The 21,254-nt window shown below is 35.8% G+C and overlaps 1 protein-coding gene across 12 annotated transcripts in view; it reads right to left on the minus strand.

Moving 5' to 3' along the window:
• Window positions 1-21,254, minus strand: part of ZNF148 (zinc finger protein 148) — a 146,331-nt gene that overhangs the window by 69,666 nt on the left and 55,411 nt on the right. For 8 of the 12 annotated variants that reach the window (XM_061410850.1, XM_061410819.1, XM_061410840.1 and 5 more), the window contains one exon: window positions 15,084-15,432. The exons of 1 other annotated variant lie outside the window; for it this stretch is intronic. In XM_061410850.1, coding sequence (XP_061266834.1) covers window positions 15,084-15,416 — 333 coding nt within the window. In that variant the 5' untranslated portion in view covers window positions 15,417-15,432. Of the gene's footprint in view, window positions 1-15,083; window positions 15,433-17,521; window positions 17,572-20,333; window positions 20,433-21,254 lie in introns of all 12 variants that reach the window. 3 more of the 12 variants (XM_061410869.1, XM_061410829.1, XM_061410838.1) reach the window with 3 other exon arrangements.

A 21,254-nucleotide genomic window follows, 5' to 3' on the forward strand; every position in this document is an offset into this window, starting at 1 on the left:
TTCAGAACAATCAACATCATGAAACAAGATGCCTATTATGCTACAGAGAATAAATTTTGATATAGTCACACTACTGACAATTACACAGAAATGAGAATAAACTACTACTACATGCAATAACCGGAGAAGGCAATGGCAAGCCACTCCAGTACTCTTGCCTGGAAAACCCCATGGATGGAGGAGCCTAGTAGGCTGCAGCCCATGGGGTCGCTAAGAGTTGGACACGACTGAGCAATTTCACTTTCACTTTTCACTTTCACACAATGGAGAAGGCAATGGCAACCCACTCCAGTGTTCTTGCCTGGAGAATCCCAGGGACGGCAGAGCCTGGTGGGCTGCCGTCTATGGGGTCGCACAGAGTCAGACACGACTGAAGCGACTTAGCAGCAGCAGCAGCACATGCAATAACATGGATGGATTTATCTCATAAAAATGCTAAAGAAATCAAATATTAGATAGTACATACGGAATTCAAAAGTCAGGGAAAGCTAACTAACTGTGATAAAAGTGTTCTGATAGGAAGCAGTTATCTTTAGGAATTAGAGGAGTGTTGTGACTAAAAAGGACACAGGGGAGGGCCTCTGGGATGCTGATAATGTTCTATGTCTTAATCAGGGCAGTAATTACACATGTATGTCACTTTTGAGGAAATTCATCACTAACAATTTGTGCACTTTTATTTCAATAAAAAGATATACACCTAGAGAAAAAACATTACAAATATGCAGATATATAGATAGATACAAGAAACATGCTTGTATCATACGGGTATCTATATATACAAGCATGATCCTTTCATCATTATTTCATTCAAACAAATCTAGCAATAACATAAATATTCACCAATAGGGGAGTGATTAAATAAAACAAGGCACATCACTTAATCATTCATTAGAATAAGAAAGCAAGCTTTAGATATAATAACATGGAAATTTCTACAAAATATTATTAAATGAATAATGCAGACTTCAAAAATATACAAAAATAACATTATCTAATCTGTATAAAATAAAATATATGTATATTTTCATAAGATATATATTTACAAAACACATATAGAAATAAAGACATTTCTGAATGTTTTTCTATAAATTAAAAATTTTCAGGTTATCAGTATTAGCAGGTATCTCTTTGGAATTAGAGTAGAAAAGAAGGAACTTTTACTTTTTTGTTCTCCTCTATACTAATTTTTATAATGACTATGTAGTCCTTTTTTACAATGAACTTCATTATACAAGTATGAAAAAAGTCAAAGTACACACCTCTGAGACTGATCTAGCTAGATGGATGCTATCAGAGCCTTGTCTATGACTTCCAATTTGGGCACTATTTGATCTAAGAAAGAGTATAACTCTCACTCAGTACCACTATCTCACAATTCCAGATCAATTAATTAGGTATCAAATATCACACAGAACTATATGAAAAGTGTTAGGAAACTAGCTATGTTACTAAAGAATATAGAAAGAAAACTCAATGGCACCCCATTCCAGTACTCTTGCCTGGAAAACCCCATGGACGGAGGAGCCTGGTGGGCTGCAGTCCATGGGGTCGCTGAGGGTCAGGCACGACTGAGCGACTTCACTTTCACTTTTCACTTTCATGCCCTGGAGAAGGAAATGGCAATCCACTCCAGTGTTCTTGCCTGGAGAATGCCAGGGATGGGGGAGCCTGGTGGGCTGCCGTCTATGGGGTCGCACAGAGTTGGACACGACTGAAGCGACTTAGCAGCAAGGGGAAAAAAAAAGTTGAGTCTAACAACTTTAAGAGCACTGGAGAATACTGAAAAATAGACCATTCTAGGTTAGCTCCCTAAAACAACCGACTAATAGAGATACTTTGATTCATTTACTTACCAGGTGAGTCGAAATCAATAATAATAAGCAATAATATGACTCTCATCAGGAAAAACTATAAAGCAAGATTACTTATTCTATGTTTTCTGCTAAAACGGATTCCTATCAAATAGGATACTTTCTAAGAGCCACATAAAAGAGTAAAATCTTGTTTAAAAAAATAACCTTGGGGAACTGATATAAACTACCATCTATTCTCTTTAAAACAAGCTCAATTAATAAATCTATTTCTGAAAATAATATTCAAAGAGTATGATGAAGTGAAAAGTATTTGAATGGGGGGGTACTCCTTAAAGCATGCAAACACACAAAAAGTCAACACAAATGCCTCAAAAGACAAGGACCCAAGAGTCAATAAACATAAAATTACTTCTGAATCCCTCAAATGAACTTTAAAAGAAACAAAGAGTAGTAAGAACTGGCTATAATAAATAATTTTATTGAAAAGTATACAGTGTAAAGAGATAACAAGTTGGGATTTAGCCAAAAAGAGAGGAAGAAACATATCCTACCAATGACTATTTAAGCAAATAAACAAAATCAAATAGATTTGTCACCTTTCAAGATGATTGTGAAAGATCATTGATACCAATAAATGTAATCCAATCCTGTGACTAAAACAGAGTGCAAAATACATGGCAAAATTAGTATTTTAAAATCACTGACACAAATAAAATAATACTTTTTTCTTCTCATTTTGTTAAATAGGAAAGGAAAAGACACTTATTCCAGAACATGTACTCAAATTCCTAGCAACAGCATGTTAAAGTTTTATTCACTGAAGCAAAAGGTTATTTGGGGAAATGTCTATATAATCCTTCTTAAACTAATGACAGGATTTAAGGCAACTTTTATAACTAAAAACAAAAGACAGGTTTTACAGCAATGGCCAAATATGTCTTGAGTTTCCTAAGCCATTAAAATAATCATGAATACAAAATGCATAAAAGGATGTCTAAATTCTATTCATACCGCTTTCAGAACAGAAATTAATGACTAAAATCTTCATGACTGCTAAAGTATATTTTTTTCAGGAATCACAAACACTTGAAATACTTTACACTTTATTATATCACTATATGACTGGAGCTTGATTTTTTTTTTTTTTTTTTATAGCTCCTAATTTACATAAAATGGGATCTTCCCAACCCAGGGAGTGAACCTGGGTCTCCTGCACCACAGGTAGATTCTTTACCAACTCAGCTACCAGGCAATTTCCTTGGGTAGGGAAGATCCCCTGGAGAAGGAAATGGCAACCCACTCCAGTATTCTTGCCTGGAAAATCCTATGGATGGAGGAGCTTGTAGGCCATAGTCCATGGGGTCGCAAAAGAGTTGGACATACTTGACTATAAATTATTTAAAAAATTCTTTCAAAAAAGTGCAATTCAGTACTTTTCTAGGAAACAAATGTGGCATATATCATTACAAATAACAATTTGTTTCTTTCTGTCAATATAAACATGTCTTTTACTCTTCAACATATCTGATATCAGTTGGAAAAATATAGTCCACAAAGTTTCCAATCCCTTTTCTATAAAAAGAATTAAAAGGACAAGCCAAATACTTTTTTTTTTCAAATTTCTGAAATTAATTTTTAAGTTGAAAAGCTTTCTAACACAACGCTATCCAAAACGTCCTGAAATAACGGAAATGTTCTTTATGCTGTCTAATACAGAAGTCATTAACCACATGTGACTATTGAGCACTTGAAATGTAGCTAATGCAACTAAGGAACTGAAATACTAATTTTAGTTCATTTTAATTCAAATTTCTAACATGCTAGAAAACTAAGTTCTAATGAGCATACTACAGACATCTGAAAGTTGGCTTGCAGATTGCTGTTGAAAATGTACAGCCACACAGCTGAAGCTGGGTGATTGATTTAGAGTAATACGGTCATGATAAATCCTGAAAGCCAGCAGTTATCACAAATGAAGAACTTTACTTAGCAACTATCACAGAACAATAGGGAGTTTATACAGGTTACAGAACCTAAACTGTTATTAACAGTTTAAGGAAACACAAACCTCAAGTTTCTGTTTTGAATTAACTAAAAAGTTAATATGAAGTAAAGTTCTGTGACTTCCAAGTGAATTAGCAAATAAAAGGAAAAAAAAAATCAACATGTTCAATATCTATTTTTAAAAAGACTTTAGCATACACTCTAGAAAGGATGAAAGGCCTTGGAGCTTAAGTTTTCACACTGTGAGGAACCTAGATCATACTGTTCTACATCAACACCCTCTCTTTAATTCAAAAATGTATATTCATGATCCCAAGATCTGCCCTTCACAACTCTGCCTTACCAGCAGGAATGCATAAGTAATAAGGAAGGGATATAATTTCTCATCTCTGTTAAGTTCTTCTATAAAGCAATATTACACAAATCCTAAATTCTGGCATTTGGTATTCAGTATGAGATAACTTTCCATTGATTCATTCTCAGAATGGACTCAGATTTATCATCATCTATTAGGAGTAATAGGACTCAACTATGGACTACCCAGAATTTGGAATATCAAGCAGATATTTAAGAAGCATTAGAAGAACAAGGAGTTGAGAAAAGTTCAAAATATGCTGGTAAATGAAGAGATAAAAAGCAACATGTTCCTATGCTCGGTATGCATATCAAAGAAGCACTGAAGTACATATACCAAAATGTTAGAAGTGATTATATCCAGTGACAAGGGGATAACAGAGTATTTATCCTAGAGCTATGTATACCTATGTTCACCCAAAAACCTACACATCAATGTTCACAGCAGTTTTATCTGTAATAGCCAAAACATGGAAACAACTAAAATGTCCCTTATTTGCCTACAAAAGTCCATCTAGTCAAAGCTATGGTTTTTCCAGTAGCCGTGTATGGATGTGAGAGTTGGACCATAAAGCAAGCTGAGCGCCAAAGAATTGATACTTCTGAACTGTGGTGTTGGAGAATACTCTTGAGAGTCCCTTGGACTGCAAGGAGATCAAATCAGTCAATCCTCAAGGAAATCAGTACTGAATATTCATTGGAAGGACTGATGTTGACGCTCAAACTCCAGAACTTTGGCCACCTGATGCAAAGATTGAAGGAAAAGACCCTGATGCTGGGAAAGATTGAAGGCAGGAGGAGGAGGTGACAACAGAGGGTGAGATGGTTGGAGGGCATCACCGACTCGATGGACATGAGTTTGAGCAAGCTCCAGGAATTGGTGATGGACAGGGATGTCTGGCGTGCTGCAGTCCATGGGGTCGCAAAGAATAAGATATGACTGAGCAACTGAACTGACTGACTTAACAACCATACCATGGAATTGTGTGTGTGTGCTTAGTCACTCAGTCGTGTCCGACTCTGCAACCCCATGGACTATAGCCCACCAGTCCATGAGGATTCTCCAGGCAAGAATACCAGAGTGGGTTGCCATGCCCTCCTACAGGGGATCTTCCCAACCCAGGGATCGAACCCAAGCCTCCCACACCACAGGCAGATTCTTTACCATCTGAGTCACCAGGGAAGCCCAAGGATACTGGAGTGGGTAGCCTATCCCCTCTCCAAGGGATCTTCCTGACCCAGAAAATCGAACCAGGGTCTCCTGCATTGCAAGTGGATTCTTAACCAGCTGAGCTATACCATGGAATACTACTATATATTAAAAAAAAAAAAAGAACAAAGCATTTATATATATAACAACTCAGATGGCTCTCGAGGGCATTACATTAAGTGAAAAAAGTCAATCTCAAAAGGTCACTTAATATATTGATTCCAGTATCTATTGATTCCAATATCGCAAATAAAATATTCTCAAAATGATGACGTTTTAGAGACAAAAAACAGAGTAGGGTAGGATAGCCAGGGGTTAGGAATGGTGGGGGCAACAAGAAGCAGTGTGACTACAGAGCGGTAGCACCAGGGAGATCTTTGGTATGAAGGATTAGTTCTGTATCTACTTGTAGGATAAAGCATACAAAAATGGACATGTTGTAGCAATGTCAACTTCTTTATTTTGAGATTTTGTACTATAGTTATATAAAATGCAATCACTGGGGAGAAACTGCCAGACTGGTGACATGGAACATCTCTGTATTATTTTTGCAACTACCTATGAATCTATATAATTTCAAAATTAAGGTTTTTTTTAAAGAAAACAAAAGGATAAATCTTATCCCTTCCCCTTCCTGACTTTCCCTATCTACTTAGGCTCCATAAACCATTCACCTCTAAGGCCATACTGTGGAGCAAAACATGGTTTCAGGTCCTAGACAGAATGAAGAGGGTACTGGCATGGGAGGGCTGCCCAAAGCAAGACATCAGAGTGTAAGCAGAGAGAGGAAGTTCTCCAGATAAAAGGGCAGTTCAGCATGAAAGTGTCAGAGCCCAAGCAACATAAAGAAGGGTCTATGCTGTGGGTGAACAGCAGCCTTGAGCAAGGTACCAGAACTAAGTGGTGTGAGGACGGAGCATGGACCAGCACAGTGTACAAGGAGGGATCCAAGTGGTGACTGAGGCCCAGCACAATTGCCAAAGACATGCAGGGGGAGGAAGGCATCCACACAGGAGACAAGGGATGGCTTGCACTGCCATGGAGTACAGGAGCTGGGTGAAGAGAGTATACCTGTATAGGAAGAGGAGAAGGGCAACAGTGCTAAAGGGAAAATAGTTACATACAGGGGTTGGGAGGAGGATCTGATCAATTAAGTAAATAAATACATTAAGAATAACAGAATCAGGCTTATTACTGTCTGAGAAAGGACTCATAAAATATGGGAGGAAGCAAACTAAAATGTACTCCATGGTAATAGACTATAATTGGAGGTATCAGTGTGAACTCATGGTTTTCAATACTTATAGATAAATGGATAATTATAGATGTAAATGTATGTACATATATACATATAAATGTATGTAAGTATGTACATATATATATACTCTCTGGCTTTATCCACTAACAGTCCTGGGAGCAGTTATACTCCACCAGCAATGAGCAGCACACTGAGCACTCAGATCTTGGCTTCTAAATACCATTCTCCACTAAAATGAACTAGGACTCTTTAGAAAAAATGTCTGATTCCAGGGATGGGCATGTAAAATACAATATAAACCTAGAACATCTCATGACTTAAAGGAAGTGCTCAAGGACTGATGGGACAGGTCAAAAGAACACAGAAGCCAACCTGAAGAGGCTCGGATTGGCCAAATCATCAACTAAGCATTAATCATAGTAGTAGATCTTACCCAGTGAATAAAACTTCAAAATCAATATTGGTACAAATAAACAAATGAACAAATTTCAAAGTATGATGAGGGATAAGATTAACTTTACACTGGCAAAACCTGGCAGACCCTAGCTCAATTAACTGATCAAAGTGAACCATCATCAGAAGGGGGAAAATAAAAATCATGTGCCACCTGTTCAAACCCAAACCACTTTTTGCAATACACCTGCCAAAGTAACAACTTAAGTCTAAGAGGAAAAATCATATAAACCTGAACTGAATGACATTCTACAAAATAAATGGCAATTTTTACGTATGATGATCATAAAATTTTTAAAGAGAGGAACTAACCCAGACTAAAGAAAACTAAAGAGACATGACAGTTAATGCAATGTATAATCTTAATTGGATCCTTCTGCAAACAAACTTTAATGCCTGGAGAATAAGTAGATGAGTAAGGATATAAAAGAGTTATGTAAAGAACAAATGTATGGATACCAAGAGGGAAAGGGGATGGGTGGGAGAAATTGGGAGACTGGAACTGACATATATGCACTACTGATTCTGTGTATAAATTAGATAACTAATGAGAACCTACCAGATAGCACAGGGAACTCTACTAGATCCTCTATGGTAACCTAAATGGGAAGGAAATCCAAAAGAGGGGATGTATAACGCATAGATGATTCATTTTTGCTATACAATAGAAACTAACACAACATTATAAAGCAACTATACTCCAATAAAAATAAATTAAAAAAAAAAAAAAGAATACAACTAGCCAACTTGACCTAATTGACATTTACAAAAAACCCTCCCGACAACAGTCAGACTCCACATTCTTCTCAAGTGAATACAGAGCATTCACCAGGTAACCACACAGTAGACCTTGTAAGACTCAACACACTTCAAAGGACGTAAGTTGTACATGTATAGCCTCTGACCACAATGACTAAATATCAATGACAAAAAGATACCTGGAAAACTTCAAATATTCAGAAATTAAGCATGGGTCACAAAGAAATCACAAAAGAAATTGAGAACTTTAGAGCTTAAAATGCTTACATCAAAAAGAAAGATCTAACTACCAAACCTTCTACTTTAAAAAGCTAAGAAAATAAGAACAAATTAAAATAAAGTAAGCAGAAGGAAAGAAATAACTTGAGAGTAAAGATGAAAGTTGAAATGAACAATGTGTGTGTGCATTCAGTATTGTCTGATTCTTTGTAACCCCATGAACTGTAGCCTGCCAAGCTCCTCTGTCCATGGAATTTTCCTGGCCATGACTGCAATTTCCTTCTCCAGACAATCTTCCCTCCCAGGGATCAAACCATGTCTCCTGCATCTCCTGCACTGGTAGGTGCATTCTTTACTAATGACGCACTAAAACCAAAACTTATTCTTTGAAGAGACCAGAAAAACCGACAAATTTCTACCCAGATTAATCAAGAAAAAGACAACTGGCACTATCAAGGTGAAAACAGAAATTATTACAAGTCCTTTAGACAGTAAACGAATTGAGAAAATATTATGAAAATTTTTGTTCAGTCAAAAAATGAACTCCTAGGCATATACCCTGAGGAAATCAAAACTGAAAAAGACACATGTACCCCAAAGTTCACTGCAGCACTATTTACAATAGCTAGGACATGGAAGCAACCTAGATGTCCACCAACAGATGAATGGATAAAGAAGCTGTGGTACATACATACAATGGAATACTACTCAGCTATGAAAAAGAACACATCTGAATCTGTTCTAATGATGTGGACAAAACTAGAGCCTATTATACAGAGTGAAAGTCAGAAAGAGAAGTATAAATATCGTGTACTGACACATATATATGGAATCTAAAGAGAGGACACTGATGAATTTATTTTCAGGGGAGCAATGGAGAAACAGACATAGAGAACAAACCTGAGGACACAGTGGGAGGAGAGGAGGGAGAAGGGGAGCTGTATGGAGAGAGCAACACAGAAATCTACAATGCCATATGTACAACAGACACCCAATGGGAATTTGTTGTATGACTCAGGGAACTCAAACAGGGGCTCTGTGAAAGGCTGAAGGGTGGGGTGGGGAGGGAGATGGGAGGAAGGTTCAGGAGGGAGGGGACATGGGTGTACCTACTATGGCTGATTCTTGTTGATGTACGACAGAAAACCACAAAATTCTGTAAAGCAATTATCCTTCAATTAAAAAAAAATTTTTTTTTAATGAAAAATATAATTTGTCAAAACTAAATCAAGAAAAAATTTAAATCTGATTAGTTTTTTATGTTTTAAAAGTTAAATATGGAAGTAAAAACTTTCTCACAAAGGAAACTCAACCCTAGATTGAGTTATTGGTAAAGTCTACTAAATATATATTATTATGATAGAAATAACACAAATTTTCTATAAACTTTCAGAAAATAGAGAAGGAACTATTTTTTTATGAGGCCAATATGCCTAAAACAAGACTGCAAGAAAACAATATGCCTCATAAACATATACATAAACATTCTTTTTAAAAAAAATCAGTAAACTGAATCCAAGAACATATAAAAAGGACAATGTATCATGACCAAGTACAATTTATCCCAGGAATGCAGGATTGGCTTAACATTTGAAAATCAGTAAGTTCACTTTAAGAAAAGGAAGGAAAATCATATGATCATCTAATAGATGCAGAAAAAATATCAATGAAGTTATACATCCATTCACAACTTTAAAAGAAATCTCAGCAAACTACAAAGAAAACATCTTCCACCTCATAAATAAACATAACCTATGAAAAATTTATAGCTAAAACAATTATTAATGGTGAAAAACTCAATACAGTCCCCTAAAGATCAGGAAAAAAGCAAAAATATTGACTCTTACCACTTTTATTCAACACTGTTCTGGAAGCCTAGTCCATACAATAAGGAAGAAAAAAGTAAAAAACATATAAATTGGAAAGGAAGATTTAAAATGTATGGACAATAGGGACCCTGAAAAAAACAGAAGGAACCTTACTAGAACAGGTACATATAACAAGATCACAGGATACATGGTCAACATAAAAACAATCAACTGCATTCCTATGTACTAGTCACGAACAATTAGACACTGAAGTTTTTTTTTTAAACACCATTTACAATAACATCTTAAACATGGAATACTTAAGGATAAACTTAACCAAATAAATATGTCCAGAAATTCTGATAAAAACTATGCCAAGAGAAGTTAGAGAAAAGCAAAATAAACCTAACAATACATCATGTTCATGGACTGGAAGCCTCTACTTTTTAGTTGCTGGTTTTTATCAAGTCAATATATACAATCAATGCAATCCCAACTAAAACCCAGATAGTTCATTTTACAGAAACTGAAAGGCTGATCCTGCATTTTACATGAAAATGCAAACAAACTAGAACAGTCACAGTAATCTGCCAAAGAATAACAAAACTGGAAGACCTACACTACCTGATCTCAGGATTTTGTATAGAAAATATACCAATCAAGAGTAATACTGATGCAAAGATAGAAACTAGATTAAACAAAATGAAAACAGAAGAGAAATAGCTTAACTTCTATAAAAATGTACCCAGAAGAAATTAAAAAAGACTTTTTTAACAACATTCACAGTGACTTTATTCATAAAGGTTGAAAACTAGAGGTAATAAATAACCATAAAGAGGGAAAGAAAATTTTAGCATAGTATAACAGAATGTTAATCAATAATGAAAAGAATGAACTACTTACTGATAACACTAAACCAACATGGAAAACTACAGAAACACTATGCTGAGCAAAAGAAGCTGGAGAGAAGCGTTACACATGATTCCATTCATACAGAGTTCTCACATTAGAACTGTGTCTGACTCTTTGCAACCCCATGTACGGTAGCCCACCAGGCTCCTCTGTCCACAGGATTCTCCAGGAAAGAATACTGGAGTGGACATCCATTCCCTTCTCCAGGGAATCTTTTCAGCCCAGGGACTGAACCCATGTCTCCCACACTGCAGGCAGATTCTTTATCGTCTGAGGCAACAGGGAAGCCCAAACTTCTCAAGAGACAACATTAATCTATGATGGGGAGGGTGGGGTATGGGGAGGGGAATCAGAACAATTGTTGTGGAGTGGACTGACCAAGAAGAAAACAAACTTTCCAGCTTTCCAGGATGATAAAAATATTCTATATCTTGATGCGTTATGGGTTACATACAAGTTTATGCAGCTGTCAAAATTCTGAATTGTAACTTAGGATCCACATTTCACTTCAAACTTTTTCTCAATTAAAAAAGATTTCTTTCACTCAAAAAATATATGACTGCCTACCACAGCCCAGTTACTGAGAACATAAAGTTAAAATACAAGTTTCAGAAAAGAGACCTCATGGTCTCACAAGCAAAGAAATGAAAAGTTAGTTATTATAATGAAAAATTACACAAAGGAAAAGTTTTGAGAAGTGAAAAACAGTAGACTGCCAAACAAAGAATATTACAGGTATATCCAACATGTACAGAAGAGAAAAAATCATACTGGACCTGGGCAACTAATCTAATTTCAATGTACTTAAACTATGAAGTGGGCAGTAGGGCTTGCAGGGGCTGGATAAGATGAGAAAAGACCTGATTCAAAGGCTCTTTTAGCCCAAGCAAAAGAGTGCATTTCAGCTTTTTAGCAAAAAGAAACCTCTGAAAATTTTCTGGGAGGAAAATGATAAGTATAAATCTCATTTTGAAAAGATCATTATAGAAATCATCTGAAAAACAGACAGGTATGGCTCAGGTTACAATCAGTCCAAGAAGAAAGCTATTACCATCAACAGACTATTTTATTCTTTTCAATCTCACATGCATTTGCCAAGGCAAACATTTAGGGCACACAAAACACACAACTTCATAAATGTAAAAGAATAAACAATCATACAATATACATTCTCAGACCATAAATGAATTAAAACTATAGATCAGTAACAAAAAAATAGCTGAAAAAATCCCCAAAACTTGGGAGATTAAGTAACACACTTTCAAATAACACATGAATCAAAGAACGTATCTCAGAAAAAAAAGATAAAATGAACCAAATGAAAATAAAAATACAACTTATCAAAAGTTGTGGAACACTGTGAACGCAGCGCTTAGAGAGAAATTTGTATTACTGAACGCTATATGTGTGTGTGTGTTCAGTAGCAAAGTCGTGTCCAACTCTTCTGCAACCCCATGGACTGCAGCCCACCAGGCTCTTCTGTCCGTGGATTCTCCAGACAAGAATACTGGAGTGGGTGGCCATGCCCTCCGCCAGGGAATCTTTCTAACACAGGGACTGAACTTGTGTCTCCTGCATTGGCAGGTAGGTTCTTTACCACTAGTGCCACCTGAGAAGCCCAAAAACCATGGGTGGCAAATTAAATCCAAAATAATATAAGAAAAGATACCAAAAAAATTAGAGGAGAAATCAATGAAATTGAAAACTGGAAAACAACAGAAAAAAATCAAAAGCTAATTCTCTAAAAATTAGTAAGCTTTTACTAGGGGGAGGTAACAATGGAGAACTGGTGTTAAGTGGGTATAGAAATTCAGCTTTGCAAGACAAAACAGTTCTAGAGATCTACTGTACAACGAGAGTGCAATTAACTGTACGCTGACACTGGATATAATACTATATGCTTAAAAACTGTTAAGACAAAGAGCAGCCTCTACTCACTGCAACTAGAGAAAGCCCGCACACAGCAAGGAAGACCCAGTGCAACCAAAAATAAATAAATAAGCAACTGTTGACATACTTAAAAAAAAAAGGCAGCGAGCCTCTTGTCAGGCTAAGACAAAAAGACATAAATTACTGATACCAGAAATTAAGGTGGCAACATCATTACAGACCTCATGGACACTAAAAGGATAATAAAAGAATACTATGAACAACTCTATGCCCACAAATTTGATAACCTAGATGAACTGAACCAATTCCTCAGAAGATACAATCTGTCAAAACTCACATAAGAAGAAACATACAACCTGAATCTATAGCTATTAAAGAAACTGAATTACTAACCTTCCAAAAAGCAAAGTACCAGGCCCTACAGATTCACTGGTGAATTCCATCAAACACTCAAGGAAGAAACTGTACCAACTCTCTACAATCTCTCCCAGAAGACCAAAGCAGAGTGAATATTCCTAACTCATTCTATGAAACCAGGGTTACTCTAACATCAAAACAAAGATACTGCAAGAAAAGAAAACTAGACCAATCTATCAATCCTCAACAGGTACTAGTAAAGTGAATTTAAAAAATGTATAAAAATACTATACACCACAACAAAGTGGGATTTCTTCCAGGTATGCAAGGCTGATTCAGCATTAAAAAATTAATTAATGTAATTCATCACCATCAACAGGTAGAAAAAGGAAAAGGCTACTGCAATAGACTAGGTAAAAGTTGGTGAGCACGTGTATTAGAACACAACTGTAAGTAGTTATCCACTCATTCACATCATGTGCTAACACATGGGCCATAATGAAAAATAAGACAAAATTCATGCTCTCAAAGAGCCTACTATCTATTACAGACAAACTGAACAAGTCCCTACTGCAGGGAGTAAACCTAGACTGGACAGAAGTGGCAGGCTGATGATGATGAAGCACTAATCAGTTTAAAAAACAGAGAGGGGTTATGATTAAGGGGAATATTACAAGTAGGATACATGAAGGTCCTAAAGCAAAAGAAAAAGCACAGTATATCAGAAGTACTGAAAGGATGAGGTTTAATATCACGTAAAGAATAGAAGATTTTATGACAGTAGTAGTTTTGCTGATCATCAGGTAAAAATAAAGACACAAGAAGGCAAAAAAAACCACTCAGCTTCTCAGACTCCCCGCCTGCATCAGCACCATGCTCAGGAAGGCCCTGCTCCTCTGCCTGGTTTGCCCTGGCTGTGACTTATCCCACACTACTCCCAAAATTCACTACTGACCTACAGTCAGTCAACCACTGAACTACTAGACTTGATCAGTGACCAAAATACAGAAACTATCACTGACTTGTACTTAAAGAACACACAGACTTTTGCATTGCTTACTGATGTGGAATTAAATACGCTCAGTACTGAGAAAGAAATCACTGAGGCCAGAGCTGATTACAATTCACTTCACAAAGATAATTTTGGAGTGAAGATTATAAAGAGGTCATTGCTGGTTGTTCCAAAGAGCCTGTGACTGAAGCACCAAATGAGCCCTGAACCTTCAGGGGAAGCAACAAGTCCAGCTCACTGTTTTTGTTTGTTACTGTTGTTGTTGTTTTTTTTTTTTCCAGAAAATGTACAACTTTCTAAAAAGATTGTGAGTCTCTGAACAAGCCTACTATTCCATTACAGAAGCTTGAATAACTACAAAGACTGTGAAACATAGCATGTATCCACTTGGGGATAAGCAGAAACTATACACAGAAGAAGGGCATCTCATAATATCGTAAGCATGTCCCATTTAATGTGGGCTCAATAAATGCTCCTTTGAATTGAAAAAAAATTTACGGGTATCTACAAAAGAGTATCTTAGGTGATGACCTGTGACATCAAGGTTAAACAGGAAAGACTGAAAGGGTGAAATACTTTTTAAAGATAATGAAAAAATAAAAGAAGGCAGGAATTGCCAACAGTTACAAAATTTGAAGGAAAAATTCTCAAGTACATGATTTTTTTCTAGCTATGCTCCAGATTCAATCCTTATACTTTTTTTTTCTTCCAATCCTTCTATTCTTTAAGGAGAAATCCGAAAGTTAAAACAAAGTATCCTTCAAAATTAAGCACTTAAAATTTAACACACAGTAATCCTGACAAATGTTATCCAGAAAATATGCTTCTAAAATGTACCTAATACAAAAACTTAATTTTGCCTTATCATGATTTTTATCAATATTTGGTATATTTATTTTAGAACACACATTTGAACTATTTATATTCAGATTTTAAACATTTTTTGAAATTTCTTCAATGACTGTATCACTTAACAGAAAATTAATTATGTTTCTAACTAAGTTTAATATCTTATAAAGGAATTACTTACAGGGACATTAAGTGCATACTGTAGTCCTTGAGGAAGTCTTTCATGTGTTTCCATCTGCTCTTCATCATTTTTCACTGTCTCCTCATGGACCATGAGTTCATCATGTGATATCATATCCTGTTGTCTCATTTCACTTTCTTGTAACACTTCATCTGCAGCAAGGATCTCCTGGTGAGGCATACTCCGATCTTGAAGCACCGATTCCTGCAGTTCCCCAGACACGGTAGACTGGCCAGACACTCCACCCATTACAACCATTGCCCTGGAAGACTGCATTTCGTCTATGCCGCCACATTTAAGAAATAATCCTTCCAGTTTGTCGTCAATGTTCATGCTTAAGTATAACTGCCTAGAAAGACCAAGTTTGGCAACAAAGCATAATAAATTAGTTTTATATGTCTACTTGAATTTTTTAAATTTCAAATTATGAAAGGTATCCATACTTCAATAAAAGTTTTATTCACATAATTCAATATTGCCTCCAATTTAAAAATTACCAGTAAATTTCCAAAAGCCGGTAGGAAACACAAATCTTTATTTCTGACATTAAGGCACTAATCTATTTCATTATGAAAAATGAGCATGAAATAAAGCAAACTGGGAGAAAGTATTTGTAACACCAGATGGCTCCATATCCTTTAATATATTAAAACATCTTAAAATTAAAATAAGAAATAACATTAAGAAATAAACTGAGAGATACTATCAGGTAAATCATAAAGAAAAATTAGAAACAGTCACTAAATATATAAAATAGTAGTCACAGCAGTATCAAAGAAATGAACATTAAAACCATATTTTATCCCCCAAATTGATAACAACTCTTAAAAAATACATCCAAGGTTGAGCTCACAGGGAAAAAAATCTACTGACAGTGGGAGTACTTTAGTTCAACTCTTTCCAAAGGTAATTTGGTACACTGTATCAAAACCCAGAAAAATGCATATGTTCTTTGAACTGGTGATAAATAATACTTTTAGGAAACTACCCTGATGAAATCAGAAATGCATATAAAGATATGCATGAAAAATCACTATGGCAGTACTTTAATACTGAAAAACTGGAATTACACTAAGTATTCAACAAAAAGAAACTGGGTTAAATTATATCAATATGTACATTTTAAAACTAAAGTAACGGTTGCTCCACTCAATAAATTTACTAAAAATTATTGTACTCTTAGAATGGGCAAATTTTATTTTATATAAATTATATCTCAAAGTTTTTCTTAAAAATAGAATCAGAAAAATGGCTATGCTTGTGTGAGGAGACTGTTGATAGGAGGTAGGAAAAGTGGGCTATCTGGGAGCAGACATTTTTTCTTGAGTGGAATGCTGGCTATACAGGTGTGCCCACTTTGTAAAATTTTAAGATGTGTATCTGTGATATGCACACATTTCTGTCAGTTATTATACTTCAATAAAAAGTTGTCTGTTTAAATTATAAAAAAAATACAGTCAAAAAATATTCTTGAAAAATATTTTAAAATTTTGGCAAACAGCCCAATATATTAAAGGAAATGTGTATGTAAATATGTGTCTGAATGTATACAGCTTTACTGAAAATGCTAACATTAATATTACCACTGGGTAGTGAAATTACTAATTTTTTTCATACTTGTATTTCTCTCTAATTTGAACTTTCTATAAAGTAATTTTATTTCTTTTAAATGCTTTAAATTTGTTAAAATGGAAAAAGTATTTTCATTACTAATATACTCTTAAATAGTTGCGCATGATTAAATTTAAGAGGTCATAAGAATTAGACCCTACTAAATAATTACATTATCTTTTTTCCCCATTATTATAGGAAAAATAGGCAATATTAAGCCTGCTCTTCTAACTTTGGTTGCTATAGATTCATACTCCCTTGTGTTACTTGAGGAACTAGCATAATAATCTTGAAATCCAAAGACATTTTACCTTAAAGCCTGTCAAGGCACTGGTATGGCTTGTTTTTTACCAGGCTGTATAAAATAAACACACACACTCACCCAACATGAAAGGACTGTATTAAGTATAAATCAATGAGGTAGTAATGGTTACTACTTTAATCACAGCTTTCAAATGTTAAATTTAAATACACTACTGAAATCTAAAGTAATCTTTCATTTACTAACATCGTCTAAGGAGAAAACTTTATTTAAATGTACAGCTCAAAAAATGGGGTTTTCCAGGTGGCTCAGTGGTAAAGAATCTGTTTGCCAAGCAGGAGACTCGGGTTCAATCCCTGGGTCAGGAAGATCCTCTGGAGAGGGAAATAGCAGCCCACTCCAAAATTCTTGCCTGGGAAATCCCATGAACAGAGGAGCCAGGTGGGCTAGAGTCCATGCGGTTGCAAAAGAGTCAGATACGACTTAGCAACTCAACAAAAATACAACAGCTTAAAAACAGCTCACATAAACAGTAACATAAACAAAAGAAAAATGTAATTCATACTTGCTGTGTCTTCCCTGGAACCAGGTAGTATCATAAATCCAGAAGACATACTGGACAAAGGAACAAGAATTTAATTTCCCTTTTTGAAATATTTTAGTAGTCTAAATGACAAATATTTAAAATACATCACCAAATAACTATCCTCTTCAAATATTCTATTTATTACATGTCTTAGAGAATAAACTATCCTACAACTAATAAACTTAAGTCTCCTAGGGTTAAAATTTGCTTATTTCTTTGGAAATCCTTACCAAATCAATTATATACTTCTAATCTATTTACTGTTTTCCTAAAGGACTCAAAAGGGACCAATATATACACAAAGCCACCCTTTACTGCTCTGACATCTGCTATTGCCACGTACATCATTATTAAACACACACACACACACACACACACACCCTGGGAGCTTTTAAAGAATATGGGAGAAGTAAAAAGAAGTAATCATTAAAAGCAGACATTAATAAAAGACATTAGACAAACTAACCTAGGACAGACTGTTTTTTTTTTTTTAAGATTACCAAAAGTTAAAGCTGACTTACTAACCCACTGCAAGGTCTACATTTCCTTAAAGCAGTGGTCCTCATCTCCAATGTTTTTTATAATGTACCTCAACAATTTAAAAAAATTTAGTATATCCTAATATACGGTGGTTGTGGTTTAGTTGCTAAGTCGTGTCTGACTCTTGCAACCCCCCACCAGGCTTCTCTGTCCATGGGATTCTCCAGGCAAGAATACTGGAGTGGCCTGCCATTTCCTTCCATTTCCATCCCATTTCCAAGGGATGTTCCCAACCCAGGAATCAAACCCAGGTATCCTGCATTGCAGGCAGATTCTTTCAACAACTGAGCTATGAGGGAAGCCCTATCCTAATATATGCATAATGCTTACAACTATACTCCTATAATAGTGTGTTAACATATACTAAACCTAGTAAAACAAACATAAAAATTTAATTTTTAAAAAATTAATCTTATCCCTAACATCAGGCTGGAACAGTAGGTATTGAGGAAGTCAAAATACTTTGGAGGTAGAGAATATTTGGGGGAAGAAAGGTTAAGTATGCAAAAAAAAAAAAAAGTGCCAGAATGAGGCATCTGAAACAGGAAGATTCCACAACTCAATAAGGAAGTAGTAAATGGAATGGGAAGTGGAAACACTGTAAATAAAGGGCAAACTTGACCTCTATGAAAATTTTCTTGAAAACAGTCCATATAGACAGAAAAAGGAATCGATCTTCCTTTTTCACATTTGGTTTCTTATTCCTCTAACCCCAAATTAACCTATATATTTCAAGTTACTGGCTGGCCTAGAAACTGTTTCTGAGACAATTTCCCTGAAATACCAGAAAATATTAAGATATCAACACAGACTTCAATATCAAGGAACACTGCTCTGACAGTTTTAAAGTCAGCTTTGGAAATATCTATCAAAATGAAAACTGCTGACCACTGACACAACAATCTCATTGCTAGGAGTATATATAATCCTATATTATGTGCTTAGTCATAAAAATTAACCAAAGATTTATGTACAAGGATGTGACCTTTTAATGGAAAAAGACTGGAAACGGCCTAAGCATCCTCTTAATGGAAAACTTGTTTTAACTATGATTCAGCCACACAGTGGAATACACATTAGCCATTAAAATAAATGAGACAGCCATATGTGCTGGGTAAAAAGTTCTCCAAGATACATGGGGGGAAAAAAATCAAGGAGAAGACATACAGACAAATAAGTGAGCCATACTTGTATCACATTATCTTAACCAGTGTTGGGGCAGAGAAAGCTGGACAGGAAATAAACAAGGCTCTCAAACAAAGTTAATTTCATTAAACTGAAATGAAAGTGAAGTCGCTCAGTCCTGTCTGACTCTTTGCAACCCCATGGACTGTAGCCTATCAGGGTCCTCTGTCCATGGGATTCTCCAGGCAAGAATATTGGAGTGAGTTGCCGTTTCCTTCTCCAAGGGATCTTCCCAACCCAGGGATAGAACCCGGGTCTCCCTCATTGCCGGCGAACACTTTACCATCTGAGCCACCAGGGAAGCCCCATGGTAAAAGGGAAAAGGACAAAGTTACCCTAAGAAAAATGATCAGGAAAAGTACGTTTTTAACTGTCCTTGAAGCTCTCACCAACCTTAAATTTCTCCCTTACACCTCCTATGTGACCTCAGTCAAAGCTCCCATGTGCTTCACTTCACTGCACATTCAAAAACCCAAACCCTGCAAAAGATTCCATGCATGCTCAAAAGTTAACACAGGTTACTTTCCCTCTAATTTCAGTTATTTTCAGGAAGATTCAGTCAAGTACAAAGAAATGAAACTGATGTTATCAATCCACACTAAGATGTGAATATTTAAGTGTCTCTTTCTGCTAAATCTTCAAAAAGCCAACTATTTTTTGACCCACATGTCTATATAATTAATGGAATATTACACATCAGAGAGAAAGAAAAAATGCTTAAGTCATGTCTCTTACATGAAAGGCTGCTCTGGAAGGAAAAAATAAATAACTAATCTACATCCCCAGGAGCCTCTGTCAAACAGGGGGAAAGAATGACTAGATGGAGGAATAAGCTCTAAGCCACCCTGAGCTCCTTATAACGATCCATTATTTTGCATGTGAAGGAAGTTTGGGTAGCTGACAAAGAATATAATATCGCAGAGCTATTAAGATCCAAGACAGGATGGACAATGATGTTCTAGAAATAACTCAGCTAAAGGTGAAATGGCACTCCTTCTGGAGTTAGCCAGAACACAGATTACTAAAAACCAGAACTTAGGAAGACAGAAGGAAGGAAGGGGCCTACCTCGGGCCAATTTCTCCCTCCAACAGATTACTTCAAATGCTGCATTCTTTTCCTCCTTCCAAGTTTAATCCTTCTATCTCCATCCCTCTGCCAGAGAAGCTAGAAGGTATACATAATAACAGGGATACTGAAGGGATCACAATTCAGCTTTCTGCTCCATTCACACACCCACACACACCCTCACTATCCTTCAGTATTGAAAAATGTTTGGTTCAGTCGTATAAAATTAATCCAAGTTACAGCCAATTAAGTAATCCTAAACACGTAAGCCTAACAGCAGTGCAGTACTTAAAAAGAGAATATAAATTGTAAGCCATCACTTTCTCCAGTCTTCCAGAACTGGAGACCCTTCCAGACAGTTGACCCTTCTTGTCACCTTCTAATTTAATGCTTCTTTCTAATCAACTGTGTGCAACCAAATAGAAACTAAGCTTATATTAATAGATTTGTATAAGTTGAAATAGAGTAAATAAGCTTTGAGTTAGGGCTTTTAATAAGGAGTCAAACACATAGGCTTTAATATAAGCATTTGAGACAAGTATTTTCTCAGTCTGGGCTTGTTTTCAGAGGACAAAGTTAACAGAGGCATAATATATGAATAAGTTGGGCCTTATTACTCATTTTTAATCAATTATACAAGGCACTTAAAATGCTTACTGAGGTTTTTTATGGGAATTCTATGCAATGAATGAAGAAAATGTCTCTCCAAATTTATTAATAGGTTTGAGGCTATATTACAAAATTCAGAGATTAGCATAACCTGGAGAAGAAAGAAAACTAACATGTGCTGAGGATCTACTATAAGACAATATGCTGGGCACACTGGTGTGTTACTTCACTTAATGTTTACAGTTTAACACTCAAGACACTAACAGTATATGCCCATTTAACAGATGCAGAAACTGGAGCTCACCCAAAGTT

Source organism: Bos javanicus, chromosome 1 (assembly GCF_032452875.1).
Source record: "Bos javanicus breed banteng chromosome 1, ARS-OSU_banteng_1.0, whole genome shotgun sequence".
In the NCBI taxonomy this organism is placed as follows: domain Eukaryota; kingdom Metazoa; phylum Chordata; class Mammalia; order Artiodactyla; family Bovidae; genus Bos; species Bos javanicus.